Source organism: Palaemon carinicauda, chromosome 35 (genome assembly GCF_036898095.1).
Source record: "Palaemon carinicauda isolate YSFRI2023 chromosome 35, ASM3689809v2, whole genome shotgun sequence".
NCBI lineage: Eukaryota > Metazoa > Arthropoda > Malacostraca > Decapoda > Palaemonidae > Palaemon > Palaemon carinicauda.
In genome coordinates, this window is record NC_090759.1 from 30,012,987 (window position 1) to 30,029,110 (window position 16,124).

The 16,124-nt window shown below is 43.5% G+C and overlaps 1 protein-coding gene across 1 annotated transcript in view; it reads right to left on the reverse strand.

Annotated features, from left to right (window-relative positions):
- Positions 1 to 16,124, reverse strand: part of LOC137627680 (uncharacterized) — a 180,797-nt gene that overhangs the window by 54,753 nt on the left and 109,920 nt on the right. The window contains exon 3 of the mRNA XM_068358880.1: positions 6,681 to 6,827. Coding sequence (XP_068214981.1) covers positions 6,681 to 6,827 — 147 coding nt within the window. The remainder of the gene's footprint in view (positions 1 to 6,680; positions 6,828 to 16,124) is intronic.

Consider the following 16,124-nt stretch of genomic DNA (forward strand, 5'->3'; position numbering starts at 1 on the left):
GGCTCCTGCTAAACCTAGACCGGGACTCGAACTCGAGTCAAATTAAGGTTTCGGGGAGTCTTGGAAGTCGTTCGCTAAATTGCGTCGACGCACAATCAGCAGATAGCTTACCAGAAGTAAATGTTGCCTGAATGTTAAGCCAACATTCATTGTCTGATGGGAGCAGAAGAGATGTAGGGTCTGTCTCCCGAAGCTGGGGCAAAGGTTTGTCTTCGGCCACTGCCTGAAGAGCTAAGCCCACCATTTTGGTGACGCAAGGAGTAGGGGTCTGCTCGTCCACAAGAAACATAGTTTATGTACTCTTGTGGGGAGTCAGCATGGTGTTTGTGCAACCCCACTCGTTTAGGGTTCTAACCCAAACAGACTGAGCCTGTTCCTTTGGGAAGATAACTGTCTCCTTAGGGATCTCATCTAGCCGGACAAGAGCTTCTTCCGTTAGCCGGGCGAAGCCGGGGAAGGGGAATTGAAGGCCGGGAGGGAAGAACTCAAAAGTCTTCAATGGGCCGGGTTCCAAAGCCTTCAATGGTCAACATCCCGTCCGTGAAAGGGCAGTGGAGCGCCATTTTCCACGGGTTATTTTTAGTAAAAGGCGGGAGTTTTGAGGCGTCCGGGATGAGGAACTGCTGTTGTTGAGGCAGTCCTCCTTCTAGGGTGTCCAGTCTCCTGGTAACGGCAGAAAGCATTGAGCTAATCTGCACTGAGAGAACCCTTGACATCATATTGGTGAGAGCCACCGGGTCGAGGTTGGCCGGGGCAACTGAGGGAGATGGCTGCACTCCCGGGTCCTGAGAAGTAGAGGAGGTGCTAGCCAAGCCACTAGGGGCTCTGGGGAGGGAAGCCTTCTTGGGCTTGGATGTTTTAGGTGTGTGGGATTCTTTCGAGTCCTAACTAGGGTCTCTTCTGAGACTTAACCTTGGGAGGAACCGGGTGTGATCTCAGGGTAGATTCACGGTTCGCTTCAAAACCTAGAAAGGAAGAAGAATTAGATGCCGAAGAAAAAGAGGGGCTAAGAAGAGAGATCTTAGCGCCGGACCCACCTGCCTCACCTACCTCCTTACCTGTCTCCGGTTCGTCCAAAACCATGGGTTCTAGGTCCAAGTTCAGAGCCGCAACATTGTCCTCAACGGGGTCGGGGTCGTCACCGATGTCAGTATCCTGAACCAGATCAAGTTCCACGGGTGCCGCAATGTCGGCAATAATAGGGGCCGCCACTTCTTTAGGCACTGCTGCCGAAGATTTTGCGTTGGGGTAGATTAGGTTGCAGTAATCTTCGGAGAGGACGTAAGGCTTCTTGGCCTTAACGTTACGGGCGAAACCGCCTACCCAAACTTTCAAGGTGGCTCTTGCTGAGGTCTTAGCTGCTTGGGAACTCTGAAAGAACGGGGATAAGGTTAGCAAACCCGGGAGACGGAGCTGAGAAATGAAAACCAAAGGTTCATAATATAAAGCAAGAGGAATGCAAGTATAAAAAACGACCTATAGAGGACTCACTGATTCCGAAGAGAGGGTGGTGATACGGTCGTAACAAACAAGGCAGTTGTCGGGGTGCCAAACAATAAGGTCATCCATTTGAATCCCACAGTCGGCGTGTGATTTACAGACCTCATGTCTGCAGGGCTGTTGAAGGACGGCCGCGCAGGCTGTCATCCGGCAGCGGACCACCTGTAAAAAGCAAGTGTCTATGAACATCACTTAATATCTCTAGAAGGTGCCCCGGAGGATCCGGACCTCTAAATTAAATTAAAATGTATAGCCTTAGACTAAACATGCAGAGAACCTGAGACTATTCCAAGAGGAACGCGGAAGAGCCGGGACTGAGAAAAGAATGTAAAAATAAGGGATGAATAATAATAAATAATAGTCCCGGGGACCGGGAACAGAAATACTTAAAGTAACCTTAAAGTAAACTAGAGTAAACTTAAGTTACATCCTTAAAATACATATAATAAAAAACTCCTGTTATGATCTTAAACATTAACGTCCGTGAGAGTATAGGGTTCCCGTAGGGAGAGTAGGAATCATAAACTGTGTCAGTGTCATCAGATCCTGCAGTATTGTAAGCCCGGAGGCCCCAATGTCTGATGACGGGAGGGTACGGTGGGAGAATGCTGGAGGAGCCAAGGGATCCACCAACGAGACTACTGGACGTACCGGGACGAAGGTAATGATTCGTGTAGAATACTATGATGTAGGTTAATAATATATCCTATACGGGCGATAATGGCAGGAGGTACCGTATGATGGGGACACTCCTAATATAGATAAGGTCTCATTCCTAAAACCATAAGCTAAAAGCAAAAGCCATACCAAGAAGGCATAGGTATACTGCCCAATCACATGTGTGATATAGTCCCCGGCGGTACCGGCCCTCCCCCTCCCCCGACTGATGGCCAATCGAGACGGGAGGGGGGAGACGAAAACCGCCTGGGATGAATGAGACACTGTAGCACCCCGTGAGATACTCTCGGTCCTCAATATGTCGGAACGTTGAGGGAAGACTGAGGAACAAGCATACTTGGCCCGTATGTCATAGCCAACAACCATCGAGTAAGAGGAGAGACGTACTCTGGGAGGGGTGGTGGGGGTGGGGGTACAGGGGGATCACAAGGACAGGTGGTGGTAGGCAGGGCTACCAACTGGAGATCCCCTCAACACATGAAAATCCCCAAAAATATAATCATAACGGAGTGTAACAATAAAAACAATATGAACTGTATAAATACTTAAAATTAATGAATAAAAGCGTAATCACGTAAAAAAGGTTAGGCATGCAAAGTTAATATGGCGAGAGAGGGACTCGAGCGAGTGGCAAGGGAGGGAGCATGACGCCATCTTGGAAGATGGAAAACAAGGGTACCAACCTTGCTACTGAAGCGGGTAGATATCGAACAGTAACACAATAAAGAGCTACGCGAGAGTCCCACTCGAACCAAAACGTAAAACTATGTGGAGCGTAAATAAAACCGACACTTTATAATATCAAGTGAAATGCTCCTAGAAAAAAACAGCGAAATAATTCCCTGTAGGAACGCTATCCACTAACATACACGAAGGCAGGCATGCCAACATAACAGAACGCCTTAATGATTCGCTAACACTGATACCATAGTATAATAATAATGATACGCTAAGATGAAAGCATATAATCGGTGTAAAGGAAAAAATCTCCTAAAAGTTCGAACGAATAGCAATGATGAAAGGAATAACGAACGAACTAGCGAGAAAGGGCAGGGCCGTGAAACCATGAACGGTTAGAACGGGGACGCCGTTCACAATAAAACACTTCTCAATTAATAAAACAAAGGCTACACTGCCCATTCACACTTAAAACTCATGGATAAAGTACTTAACTTCGATGGAGTAACTTGAGATTCCGCCATCGATGCGTAGGAAAGATAAGTAATCCAAAAGTACACCGAGAAAATAAACAATCGACTGATTTGTAACTGGTGCTAAAAAGGAGTGCTGGGCAAGCGTGGGTAGAGTTAGTAGTACTGGTCTGCGCGGCAGGGGAGGTTGAACCGCACCTCACTATTGAGGGATTTTTAAGAGATGTCTAAATGGTACGAGACCTCTGGTATATTTCGCCCTAGTTTATACCGACACCAATAGGTGAGCAAGCTAGTTCAACCTAGCATTCCTATACATTTTTTCTCTGGTAATATTTAGCAGTTATATTCCTTAGAAATGGTGCTATAGGAGCATTTCACTGGCCGGCACAGTTTGAGCCCAGAAAAGCCTAGTTTTGTCGCAGTTCAAGACTTGCTGGAGACTATAGCCTTTGTCGAATTTCAACTCTTCTAATTTCTTAACAAGGGCTTCGGCTACTTTCGTGTCCGAGCTGGGAGCCTTCCCATGCCGCACCACTCAATGAATGCCAGACCATGTCTGAATTTTTCGAACCACCCGCATGAGGCCTTGAACTCTTGGGGTGCTGCTTTGATGTCCCTTCTCTTGCATTTTTTTTGGCCTAAGCACTCACGAGATTACCGAAAATGGTGCTGGCCTTGTGGCAGATTGCCCTCTCGGTGATAGTCTCTCCAGTGATTTCTGTCCTTAATGCAAAGGAGAAACAGTCAATATCATCATGGATGTGGCTCCTCTTGCGGGAAAAAGTCGTGCCTTTTGGTGTTGCCGCTCTGATGACGTCCTGTTTAAAGACTCCTATCGTCAACAGATTTCGGTCACATTCCTTAACGATCACACTCAACCGCATACCAGCCTAATTTCTTTTTTTTCTCCAGCTTTGTCTCCATAGAAAGCATCTCCTTTTCCTGAACATAAACATTCTTGGGACACATGGCTATTTACGTACAAATTGAATAACAACACGATACAGTAAAGTAACTAAAGGCACAAGCGAAATCAACTCTAATTCAATGTGAACAATAGCACTGCCGTAAAGATACATAGATGCATTATTAAATTCTTTGCGCAACTTTAAGGCTAAAAATTCTTCGCATCTCGTTTCTTACCATGAATTTTCCATATGCAGAAACTGTTGTATCAAGAGGTATCACTATACCTTGGAAACCGTAGTTAACAAAAATAAAAATTGCTGGGAACTTCTAAATGTGCAAAGTGCATAATCAAATGTAAATGAAAATATTTAGTGCCTGAAAAACTAGAAAATAGTTTTGGTATAACAAAGAAAAATCTATGAAATTAGTGTAAGAAAATAATTTATTCAGTTTTATATTCAAGCACTGCAGGTCTAAAATCTCTAAATAATCATGCATCGGCAACATGGATGAAACTCCAGTAAAACTCACTATGCAATTGAAGTTAACATTAAACAGACTTTTTCAAGTAAAACTATTTACATTAGTACGAAATTAAAAATTATAGTTCAAGTAGTCATAGTTTCTTACGAAGACAAAATTTCCTTTGGTAGTTTACTTTGATCAGTTGATAAATGTAAACAGTATTAAAGATTGACATTTGCCGTTTTATTTCTTAATGCTAATATTGCATGTGATTATTACATGAATAATACACTATCTACGGATAGTAGTTCAGGGGGTTAGAACCCCGTGATACCCGACGATAATTCTCTTGTAATATCACTCGCAGAAATATTATACAGTAGGAAGCAGCCAAAGGGAACTTCCATCAGGACAACATGGCTATCTCACCCAAAAATAGATTTTTTGAAGTCAAAATCCCTTTTAAAAGCCATTTAAATTTTGCTGGCTAGACTCATTTGTGAGCATCTAAAACTATGCTAAACACTGTGGCTGAACTAAGACCTAACCGAGTCCTTGAAGCAAAACCATAGGTAAATATAACAACTGATATTCTCTATGATTCCATTTTCCAATTCTATGTCTTTTTACTCTTATCAACTCTTAAATCTTGATCACCACCAGATGATTCTGCCGACTCATTACTATGCAGTCTGAATTGACTACCTTCAGTTTAGGTATACAAGTGACCTAAGTTTACCCATCATTTCATATGTAAAGAGAAATATATTTTCTCATTTTAAATGATAATTATTAATATGTAAAGAAATATATTTTCTCATCCTTAAATGATAATTACCACCTCTATTCTCGTTGAGACAGGCAATATTTTCTTATTACCTGTCATAGTTTTTCTTTAAGGGGAAAATGTTCTTTATTATAATCTGATATACGATATGAAGTTATTTTATCATTTTACATAATTACCTTTATCACGGCAATATTTTCTACGTTCAGTCCAGTCCGCACACAAGTCACAGGTACCTCCTGCTTAATTTCATTATTTTTTTACATCATCATCATTGCGATTTTCCAAAATTTCTTGTGCCCCTCACAGTATAGTCACGGACCCCTTGTGGTCCGGAGACGCGCTGTTGAGATCTATTGCACTAAATTCTTCAACAATTCGAACCAACGAGCCTCTGCCGTATCGCAGCTTTCCTTCTTTCCATCAAGCACTGGCATAATTTCTTTACTAGAGGTATACCTAATAAAGGAAAGAATATGGGAATATTCTAAAATTTTAGGGGCAAATGTTGAAAAACAGAGCTTCCAAAGAAGCAATATGATCATTAGGTAGGTTCATACAAATAAATGTAATTATCAAATAATAAAAAGTTTACATGAATTCAAACGAGGAATATGGTTACAAAAAATCAAATTAGTCAAACTAATTTACTATAAAATTAACATTTGTGAAATCTATTATGTAAATATCTTCAAAACATCAAGAATTCACACATTTTCACTGCAACAATCTTACAGAACAGAATTAAAAAAAAAAAATCTCTCCCCTGATGATTAAAATTGGAGTGATCAATCTAGCCTTACAACAGCTGTTCACCTTTGATTTTACACAGTAGTTCCACCAATTCAGGATACCCCTGATTAATTCACAACAGGGATAGACTATAGAACAAAAATTCCACCAAATTCAGGAAAAAAATTAAAGTGTATTGTCAACCCAAATAACTTCAAAGGTTCAAACTATTTACACATTTAGTGGCTGAAATGTAAGCCGTGTCCTAGTACTGTAACTCGTCCTCTCCTTGCCAGGGCAGTTGCAACAGGTTATGTAGATCAGTTTTTTTGTTTTTTTTTTGTGGTCAAATCTTTTCCCATCTTTGAAGAAATAACACATGAATTTCAGGCAAGGGCCATTAAAATATGTAGAGAAGAGTAATTATTGTTTTAATAAAACTTAAAAAACTTAACCTTTTGTGGCATAGTATTCAAGCGGCGTACTCCTATTGCAGTAATCCATGGTACACAATTTGGGTAGATGTGGACCGATTTTGCTTGTTTAATCTGAAGTTCTGGCACTAAATCTGGCAGCATAATCTCCGATGGAACCACCACCAACTAGAGCAATAAGTTTCCTAAATTAGAAGTACTTCAGTCTTGAGTAAATTATATTCAATGTCTAGTTATTGTGATTTAAAGTCTTATCATTCACAAAAACCTGGCCTTGTCACAATTTCATAGTGGCTAATGGCTTTACTTGTGTGGCATTGTGTAAACTAATTTTATACAAAAAGCATAAAGTATCTAATTTATGAGTTAATTAAACCTAAAAATGACACTTTTACTATTGTTCCTGCCAATTAACTACTAAATGCTACTAAACCACTTACACATTTCACTTTTCTAAATACTGTAGAAGCTTATACATTATTTTATTCAAAACTATAAGAACTCAAAAATTCAATATGGGTGAAGATAAAACAGTTTGTCCTGCTAATTCCAGCGAAGAAGCATTTACTCCTATCAAAATTAAAATCATACACAGACTATTTGGAGGAAAAAGTGATATCCATACAAACCATAGCAAACTCAAATCATCTTTTGTACCAGTAAGACCTCGCTTATTAGACTTGAAGGATTCTCTGTCCAATCAGTTTAACAAAATCCAACTTGTAGCAGATTTGCAAAATACGTATCATATATGGGGGTATTAATTATATTAAGTTAATTGGGTTTTTATATTACCAAAACTCCTCATCCTTCTGTGACTGTAACAAGATTATTTTGTTAACTAGTCATTCATAAAGACAGGGGGATGTTCAATTTAAAGTTTGACTGGGAGGTCTCATACATGGAAATGATTAAAACTCTTGGTATTGTAACGAAAGCCAATAAAGTATTTACATAAACACTTATCAATAACTTTAGTAACTTTCCCAGAATAATATACAGTACATATTTTATATACCAGTTTGCTACTCAAAATTTTGAAATTTCTAAAAATAATGTATTTTTGTTAACAATACAAACCAGAATCCTTTAATAGGAGTAGTATTTCAGCCAATATTGGAATGCTAGTTAAAATTTAACAAGGTAGCTACAACTACCAAGTGGGGAAGCCCAAATCGCCTGTCAAACAGCTATACAAAATTTTGAACTTGAAGCTTGGGACTTACAAGGTGGTTGAGGTGGACAGTATTAACTTGAAGGACTTGGGTTTGTATTTAAGAACAAACAGGTTGTGGAAAAAAACCACCTTATTTTAAGAGAATATGCTGTTAAAAACTGGAACAGGTAATCCAATATGATAACAAGGAAATAGCCCTCCTGTTCCAAGGTCAGTGTATCAACATGCACAGCACGGACTTGGGCTCTACAGAATCTACGAAACCACCTCTTATGCTGAAATGGGTAGGACAGACATTTCACAGAACCAACCGGTATCTTAGCAGAGCCTAGGTCAGTCATATTGACACCACCGAGAATCAACAATAGTGTCGAAACAGAGGCTAGGTCAGACAGATTGACACTTCACCAAGAATCAGCAATAGTATTGAAGTAGTGGCTAGGTTAGAGACTCGCACTTCACCGAGAATCGGCAATAGTATCAAAGCAGAGGCTAAGTCAGACAGACTGACACTTCACAGAGAATCAACAATAGTATCGAAACAGAGGCTTGGTCAGAAAGACAGACAAACTTCACCAAGAATCAACTCTGGTATTGGAGCAAAGGCCAACACGTTGCTAATAGCACTTATTAAAGGAGAGAGATTAACCAGCCCCACGAGTCAAAGTAGACTTACAGAGCTAGTCTGATTAACATCAGTTATGAAAGTTTTTCTTATCAATGTTAGATAAATTAATTATATATATATATATATATAATGGATAAAATTATATATTCAATAATAGCTAAAAATACATATTAAATATAATGGCTAAAAAAGACAGGGCATAGTGAGAGTAAGGATAAACAAACATGATAACAGGGAAACCTCTGAGTATCAGAGGAAAACATGCAACAAAACTGACATGGCTAAGAATATCCCAACCTTATAACAACGGAAAACAATAATAGTAACAATCATATTAACCTAATATGTAATACACTTAGGGCTAACGAACCACCAAGGAAGCGGCGTCATGGTGCGAGTGGGCGTCATGGTGCGAGTGGCGGGTAGGAGGGAGAAGAGAAGAGATGGATGAAAGGAAGAACAAAAGATCAATGGGGAGAGATAAGGCTCCCAGCTGCAACCGTTGGGTATTTAAGAGCCTGTAAGTTCTTTAGATAGTGGCGTTTGAAGACCATAGGAGATTTCCAACCTGTGTACTTCTTAAGGTTATCAAAGTCCATATTCTGGAAATAGTTGATGGAGGTAGCTACCGATCGGATATCATGAGCATGGGGAAATGATCCCGGATGGGCTTGTTTAATGAAGTATAGGATCTGTTGCCTAATGCCACGTATGGAAATGGTACCTCCTTGTTCTCTGATAAACAAGGGGCCAGACGATCGGGTAGCAGTCCTGGCTAAAAAGGCCCTGAGAGTGGTGATCGGACATAGAGAAGTATTATTATTATTATTATTATTACTATCCAAGCTACAACCCTAATTGGAAAAGCAAGATGCTATAAGCCCAGGGGCTCCAATAGGGAAAAATAGCCCAGTGAGGAAAGGAAATAAGGAAATAAATAACTGAAGAGAACAAATTAACAATAAATCATTCTAAAAAAAGTAATGTCAAAAGAGATATATCATATATAAACTATTAACAACGTCAACAACGAATATGTCATATATAAACTATAAAAAGACTCATGTCCGCCTGGTCAACAAAAAAGCATTTGCTCCAACTTTGAACTTTTGAAGTTCTACTGATTCAACAACCCGATTAGGAAGATCATTCCACAACTTGGTAACAGCTGGAATAAAACTTCTAGAGTACTGCGTAGTATTGAGTCTTATGATGGAGAAGGCCTGGCTATTAGAATTAACTGCCTGCCTAGTATTACGAACAGGATAGAATTGTCCAGGGAGATCTGAATGTAAAGGATGGTCAGAGTTATGAAAAATCTTATGCAACATGCATAATGAACTAATTGATCGACGGTGCCAGAGATTAATATCTAGATCAGGAATAAGAAATTTAATTGACCGTAAGTTTCTGTCCAACAAATTAAGATGAGAATCAGCAGCTGAAGACCAGACAGGAGAACAATACTCAAAACAAGGTAGAATAAAAGAATTAAAACACTTCTTCAGAATAGATTGATCACCGAATATCTTAAAAGACTTTCTCAATAAGCCAATTTTTTGTGCAATTGAAGAAGACACAGACCTTATATGTTTCTCAAAAGTAAATTTGCTGTCAAGAATCACGCCTAAAATTTTGAAAGAGTCATACAAATTTAAAGAAACATTATCAATACTGAGATCCGGATGTTGAGGAGCCACCGTCCTTGACCTACTTACAATCATACTTTGAGTTTTGTTAGGATTCAACTTCATACCCCATAATTTGCACCATGCACTAATTTTAGCTAAATCTCTATTAAGGGATTCACCAACCCCAGATCTACATTCAGGGGATGGAATTGATGCAAAGAGAGTAGCGTCATCTGCATATGCAACAAGCTTATTTTCTAGGAGAAGAGGAATAATCTTCCAAGGGGACCACCTATTTTGGGGGTCCTCGTTCTTAGCTAGGAACGCCCTGTCTGGTGAAAGAAGTACCTCACCTGAAGGGAGGAAATCCATGTTCTCTGAGTTTCGTGAGAGAGCTGCTAGTTCTGAGATTCTGGAACCCGAGGCCAAAGCTGTTAGAAATAAAGTCTTCCTAAGAAGAGTGATATAAGAGCAGGATTCGTTGTCCGTGTCGGAGGCCAGTTTGAGGACATCATTTAGAGACCAAGAGACCTTTTGAGGACGAACCGAAGGTCGAAGCCTAGCACATGCTTTTGGAATAGATGAGAAATAAGACTCCGCCAGGTTAATGTTAAACCCAACCAGGAAGACTTTCCTCAGAGCTGACTTAATGGTGGTTATAGTGCTAGCTGCTAGGCCTTTGTCAAAAATGGACCTAAAGAAGGAGATGGCTAAATTAGGAGTCATAACCGAATGGTCTGAAGTCCTTAAGAAATCCGCTAGTTTCTTAACCGCCGAATCATATTGGCGAATCGTTGAGTCCCTTTTGTCTGATTCTATAAAGAGGACATTATCTGGGTCGATGTTTGCGTCCCTACGTGCCGCAAACTTCATGAAATCCACAAGTTAGGGTTTTGGCTATCCTTGAGGAATCTGACACAGTCCGAGTTTGGACCACCTGGGTCAGTTTGGGGAATGGGATCCGGAAAGGACGGAGTTTCAACTCGAGGAGGAGAGGAAACCAACTGCTCTTTGGCCAGTGAGGTGCCACTAAAGCTACTGCCCCGTTGAAGGAGCGGAGTTTGTGCAAGACTTTCAGTAGAAGATTCACTGGAGGGAATAAGAAGATCTTCTGCCAATGGTTCCAATCCAGGGTTAATGCGTCCATGGCATAAGCCTGAGGGTCCAGGTTCGGTGTCACATAACATGGGAGTTTGTGATTGAGTCGGGTCGCGAATAGATCTACCTGGAGACATGGAACCAGCCTGAGTATCCACCGGAAGGAGTGCATGTCCAGGGACCACTCCGATTCCAGTGGGCTCGTCCTGGATAATGCGTCTGCTATCACATTCTGGACTCCTGCTAGGCGAGTTGCTGACAGGAACCAGTCTTTGTCGGCTGCCAAGGTGAAGATAGTGACCAGGATCTGATTCAGGATGGGTGATTTGGACCCCCCCCTGTTGAGGCAGTGGACTACGGCCGTGCTGTCTGAGACTACTCTGATGTGGGTCGACCTCGGAGGGGAGATTCTCTTCAGGGTCAAGAACACCGCCATGGCTTCGAGAACATTGATATGGAACTGTCTCATGGCGGGTGACCAAGAGCCCTGAAACATCTGATGTTGGGAGTAACCCCCCCAACCACTCAGAGACGCGTCGGTATGAATTGTCACTTGTGGAGAGGGGAACTGTAGAGGAACCGACTTGGAGAGGTTCCTCCGATCGGACCATGGTTGTAGTCTCATTTTCAAGACAGAGGGGATCTTCGAGGTCTTGTCTCTTAAAGGTATTGTCGCCCTCTTTCTCCAAACTCGATTGATGTCTTTGAGTTTGGCTTTTAATAGGAGATCGGTCAGTGAGGCAAACTGGAGTAGGCCGAGGATTCGTTCTAAAGCTCTTCTGGACACCTGTGTGTGTTTGAGAAAGTTCCTGACCTTGGAAGCTATCTCCCTCGCCTTCTTGGGAGGAAGGGAGAGCTTGTGCTTTGAGAGGTCCCAACGGATGCCTAACCATTCGAAGAGGCTTGATGGTTGTAGGCGGGACTTCCGGAGGTTGACTTGGAAGCCCAGTTTGGCGAGAAAATGGAGTACCTTCGACGTAGCTTTGTTGCATTCCTGGTGCGACTGGGCCCAAATGAGCCAATCGTCCAGATAGGCGACGATTTGTATCCCTTGGTGTCTGAGTTGCTCGAGCACCGTCTCCCCCAGTTTCGTGAATACCCTGGGGGCAATGCTGAGACCGAAGGGCATGACTTTGAATGCGAAGGCTCTCTTGCCGAGGCGGAAGCCTAGGTAAGGAGAGAAGTTTCGAGCTACTGGGACATGATAATAGGCGTCGGTAAGATCGATAGAGGTGGTGACGGCCCCACGGGGAAGTAAGGTCCGTACCCGAGAGATAGTCAGCATACGGAACTTGTCGCAAAGGATGTAAGAGTTGAGCTTCGACAAGTCCAGAACTACCCTCAACGCCGACGAGTCTTTCTTCGGGACTGTAAACAGGCGGCCTTGGAATTTCAGGGATCGAACCCGCTTGATTGCTCTCTTCTTGAGTAACTCCGCCGTGTACTCTTCCAGGATGGGAGTGGGTCTCTGGAAGAAGGTCACCGGTGGAGGAGGGGATCCCTGTGACCATTTCCAACCCAAGCCCCTTGATATTATGCTGTGAGCCCATGGACTGAAGGTCCAATGATCCCGGAAGTGATAAAGTCTCCCTCCTACCGGCATCACATCATTGGGAGGGAGTGAACTTAGGTCCCCTCCCTCCACGGGAACCCCTTGCTCTAGGCCCGCCGCGTTGGCGGAACTGTCCTCTACCTCTGGAACTCCCTCTTTGGTATCCACGAAAGGAACCGGAGGATTCGTAGGCAGGGTTGTATGCAGGTGAGGGCATCCAAGAGGGGTTGGGCTGTGTACCAGGGGGAGCAGCGAGGTAGACTACCTGCTGAGGAGGCGCCTGTTGTCGAGAAGTCGAGGCCGCGGAAGGCTGTGGGGACGAGGTACCCCGGGCCGCCTTGTAAGGACTAAACCTCTGCTTCTTCTTGAAGAACGTGTGTCTCTGGGGTTCGAACCTCTTTTTGGCTGAGAGACCCCACCTTACCTGCAAATTCTGGTTTGCCCTCGCTGCGTCCTGAAGAACCTTATCCACCTCGGTCTGAGGGAAGAGGGTCTTACCCCAGCAGGAGGACGCTATCAGTCTATTCGGCTCATGCCTGATGGTGGCCTCCGACAGAACGAACTTCCTGCAACTAACCCGAGCTGACCAGAAGTCATGGAGATCTATTTGGTAGGATAGCAGCTGGTTCTTTGTGGCGACTCTGAACAGCGTTTCCTCTGGGTAAAGAGATGCTAGGGACTCCATGGAGGTGATGGATTGGAGGGACCTAGTAAGTCTAGTACGGGTCTCGAACTCAGTTTTGAGAAGACTCTCTATTAATCTGGGAAGCTTCTCAGAGAAAAGAGTAGAGGCACAGTCCGGGTCTAGTTTCCCCACCGTGAAGGTAGAGGCCGCAGCATCCCAGGCTGCCGAGGAACCCGGAATAAGCAAAGAGGTGGGGTCCGTCTCCTTGAGAGCCGGCATGGAAGAGCCTTCTTTGATGGCCTGTATAGTCAGCTCTGTGACTTTGTCTATGAGCGGCAAAGAGATGGAGGCCGCTGTCGTAAAAATAGTGTAGGAACCTTTGTGTGGGGTGAGCTTGGAGTTAATACACCCCCACTCTGATAGTGTTCTGGCCCAGATAGCCTGGGCCTGCTCTTTTGGAATTATGACCGTTTCCTTCGGTACCTTGTCCATACGGACCAATGCATGTTCCTTTAACCGTACAAAACCATTGAACGGGAATGCTAGGCCCGGGGGATAGAACTCCAGGTCCTCTAGAGGGCGGGTGCCCATGCCCTCCAAAGTTAGGGAACCATCTACGAATGGAGCATGCAAAGCAAACCGCCAAGGATTGTTTTTATCGAAGGGCGGCAGCTTCGATGCGTCTGGGGCAGAAGGGGGAGGAAACTGAGTTCCGGCGCGGATCAGAGTAGCCATCATATCCTTAATCTCTGTTATTGCACCAGAGTGATGTTGAACTTGATCCCTGACCAATCCTTTGATCAGTTGGATGGGGAGGCCCAGGGTACCTGAAAGTCACCCGTTGGTTTTTTCTTGGATTTGGTAGACTTAGACTTCTTAGGAGTAGTGGTTTTACGAGGAGCAATATATCAGGAGCTGTCGAGGGTCCGGGGACCGGTGACGTTGATACTGGCAAAGCTGAAGTCTTATAAGTTCGAAGTGGCTTCACCTTGGGTCGTACGGAGGCAGAGGGATCCCGAGGAGAAGCCTTAGAGTTATCAAAACCTAGAAAGGAAGAGGTAGGAGAGGGAGTAGGAGAGAAAAGGGTTTCCACCAACTCGGCACCACTTACCTGCTCGTCCCTGAGTTCTACGTCTATATCCAGACCCGCCATGTCCATCGGTACGAGGGCTTCGTCCTCCACGGAAATGGTAGCCCTGACTTCTTCAATTAAAGGGGCAGCAAGGTCAGGGGAGACTGCAGCAGTAGTCGAGCCTGGGAAGAGACGGGAGGCCATGTCCCCAACGAGGAGATAGGGTGCGCCAGACGGGGCATTCCTGCCAAAGCCCGACACCCACGGACGAAGAGTAGCCCTTGCTGACCGAAGAGAGACATCATCGGCCTGTAAGATTTGCAGTGATTAGTGATGGAGGAGGGGGTTTGCCCTCCCAAATATACTGTGTATATCATATTCATGTCTATATTAGTGTCTGCCAACGAGAAATAAGGAACAAAGGGAAAACCCACTTACATCATCATTCAGCAGAACTGACGACAGCTCGTATCAGAGCGAGCACAAATCCGGGAACCAAACTGGGTATTGGGCCTGTCCCGGTTCCTGGATAAAGGGAATGGAGCAGTGAGCATGAGACCGGCAGAGGTCATGGCCAACGGGGTCGCTGAACGAGGCAGAGCATCCTTCAGCAGTACAACGGGCCTTCTGTAAAAGAAAGGAGACATGAGTCTGGTGTTGCTTGAAACTCTGATAAGGGATAAAAAACCTATTATTTTAGAGTTCCGGCACTCACTGAATTCCCTAAGCACCCATATTGCATTGACCAAACAACTGAATATTAACTTTAAGTTGATACCGCCCCATACCATTGTTGGCACTTTAATATTCAATTGTCTGTATATTTGTAATGCACCCAATGTCTGTTAATGACATAAGGATAATTAACTTAAAGCAATCCGCCGACCTCCAAGGGTCGGGGAAGCAGTGACATGCCCTTAAAATAAATATAAACACTGCACCAACCTTAGCTAAGGGCAAGGCAAATATAAGTGTGAAGTGCATGGGCGACCTCCGGTGAGGCCGGAGCGTAATGAAATGTCCTGAATAAAGGAGCCTTAGCTAATTAGCTAAGGCAAATATAAGTGTGAAGTGTTTGGGCGACCTCCGGTGACGCCGGAGGATAATGAGATGCCCTGAATAATTCAATTGTGGCTAATAATTCAATTGTGAAAGATAAAAAGCTAAGCCGCAGCTAAAGACTAAAGCTTAGATTATAGTAAAGCGTATTTACGATCTCCGGTGAGGCCGGAGGGAGAAGAAAGGTCCTGAATAATTATTGTGAATAACAAACACAGATGTAATAACAAAGGCTATTGTGGATATGGCCGTGGCCTGAGACCGAAGTAAGGGCCACCGGAGGGTCGTATCTAAACAATATGAAGCCCGTCCCATGTAGTAAACAATATAAATATAACAATAGAACGAAAGTTATTGAGAATCCCTCATGGCGGAGTATAACTCAAGGCGGAGTGGAAAACGTTCATAACTACTCCCGAGCCGTAACGGGGAGAGGACGAAACACGGACCAAAATAACGCTAACAATTGAAAAGTCACGAAAAATAAATAACTCGTAAGTTATCATCCACCCAGAGGGGGAGAGGTGAGGGAGGGAGAACCCGCTGAACGCACAAAACGGAAAACAGGAAATCCGCTCCCCCACCGGAGCTAAGAAAGAAAACGAGAGAAAGGGGTAACTCGT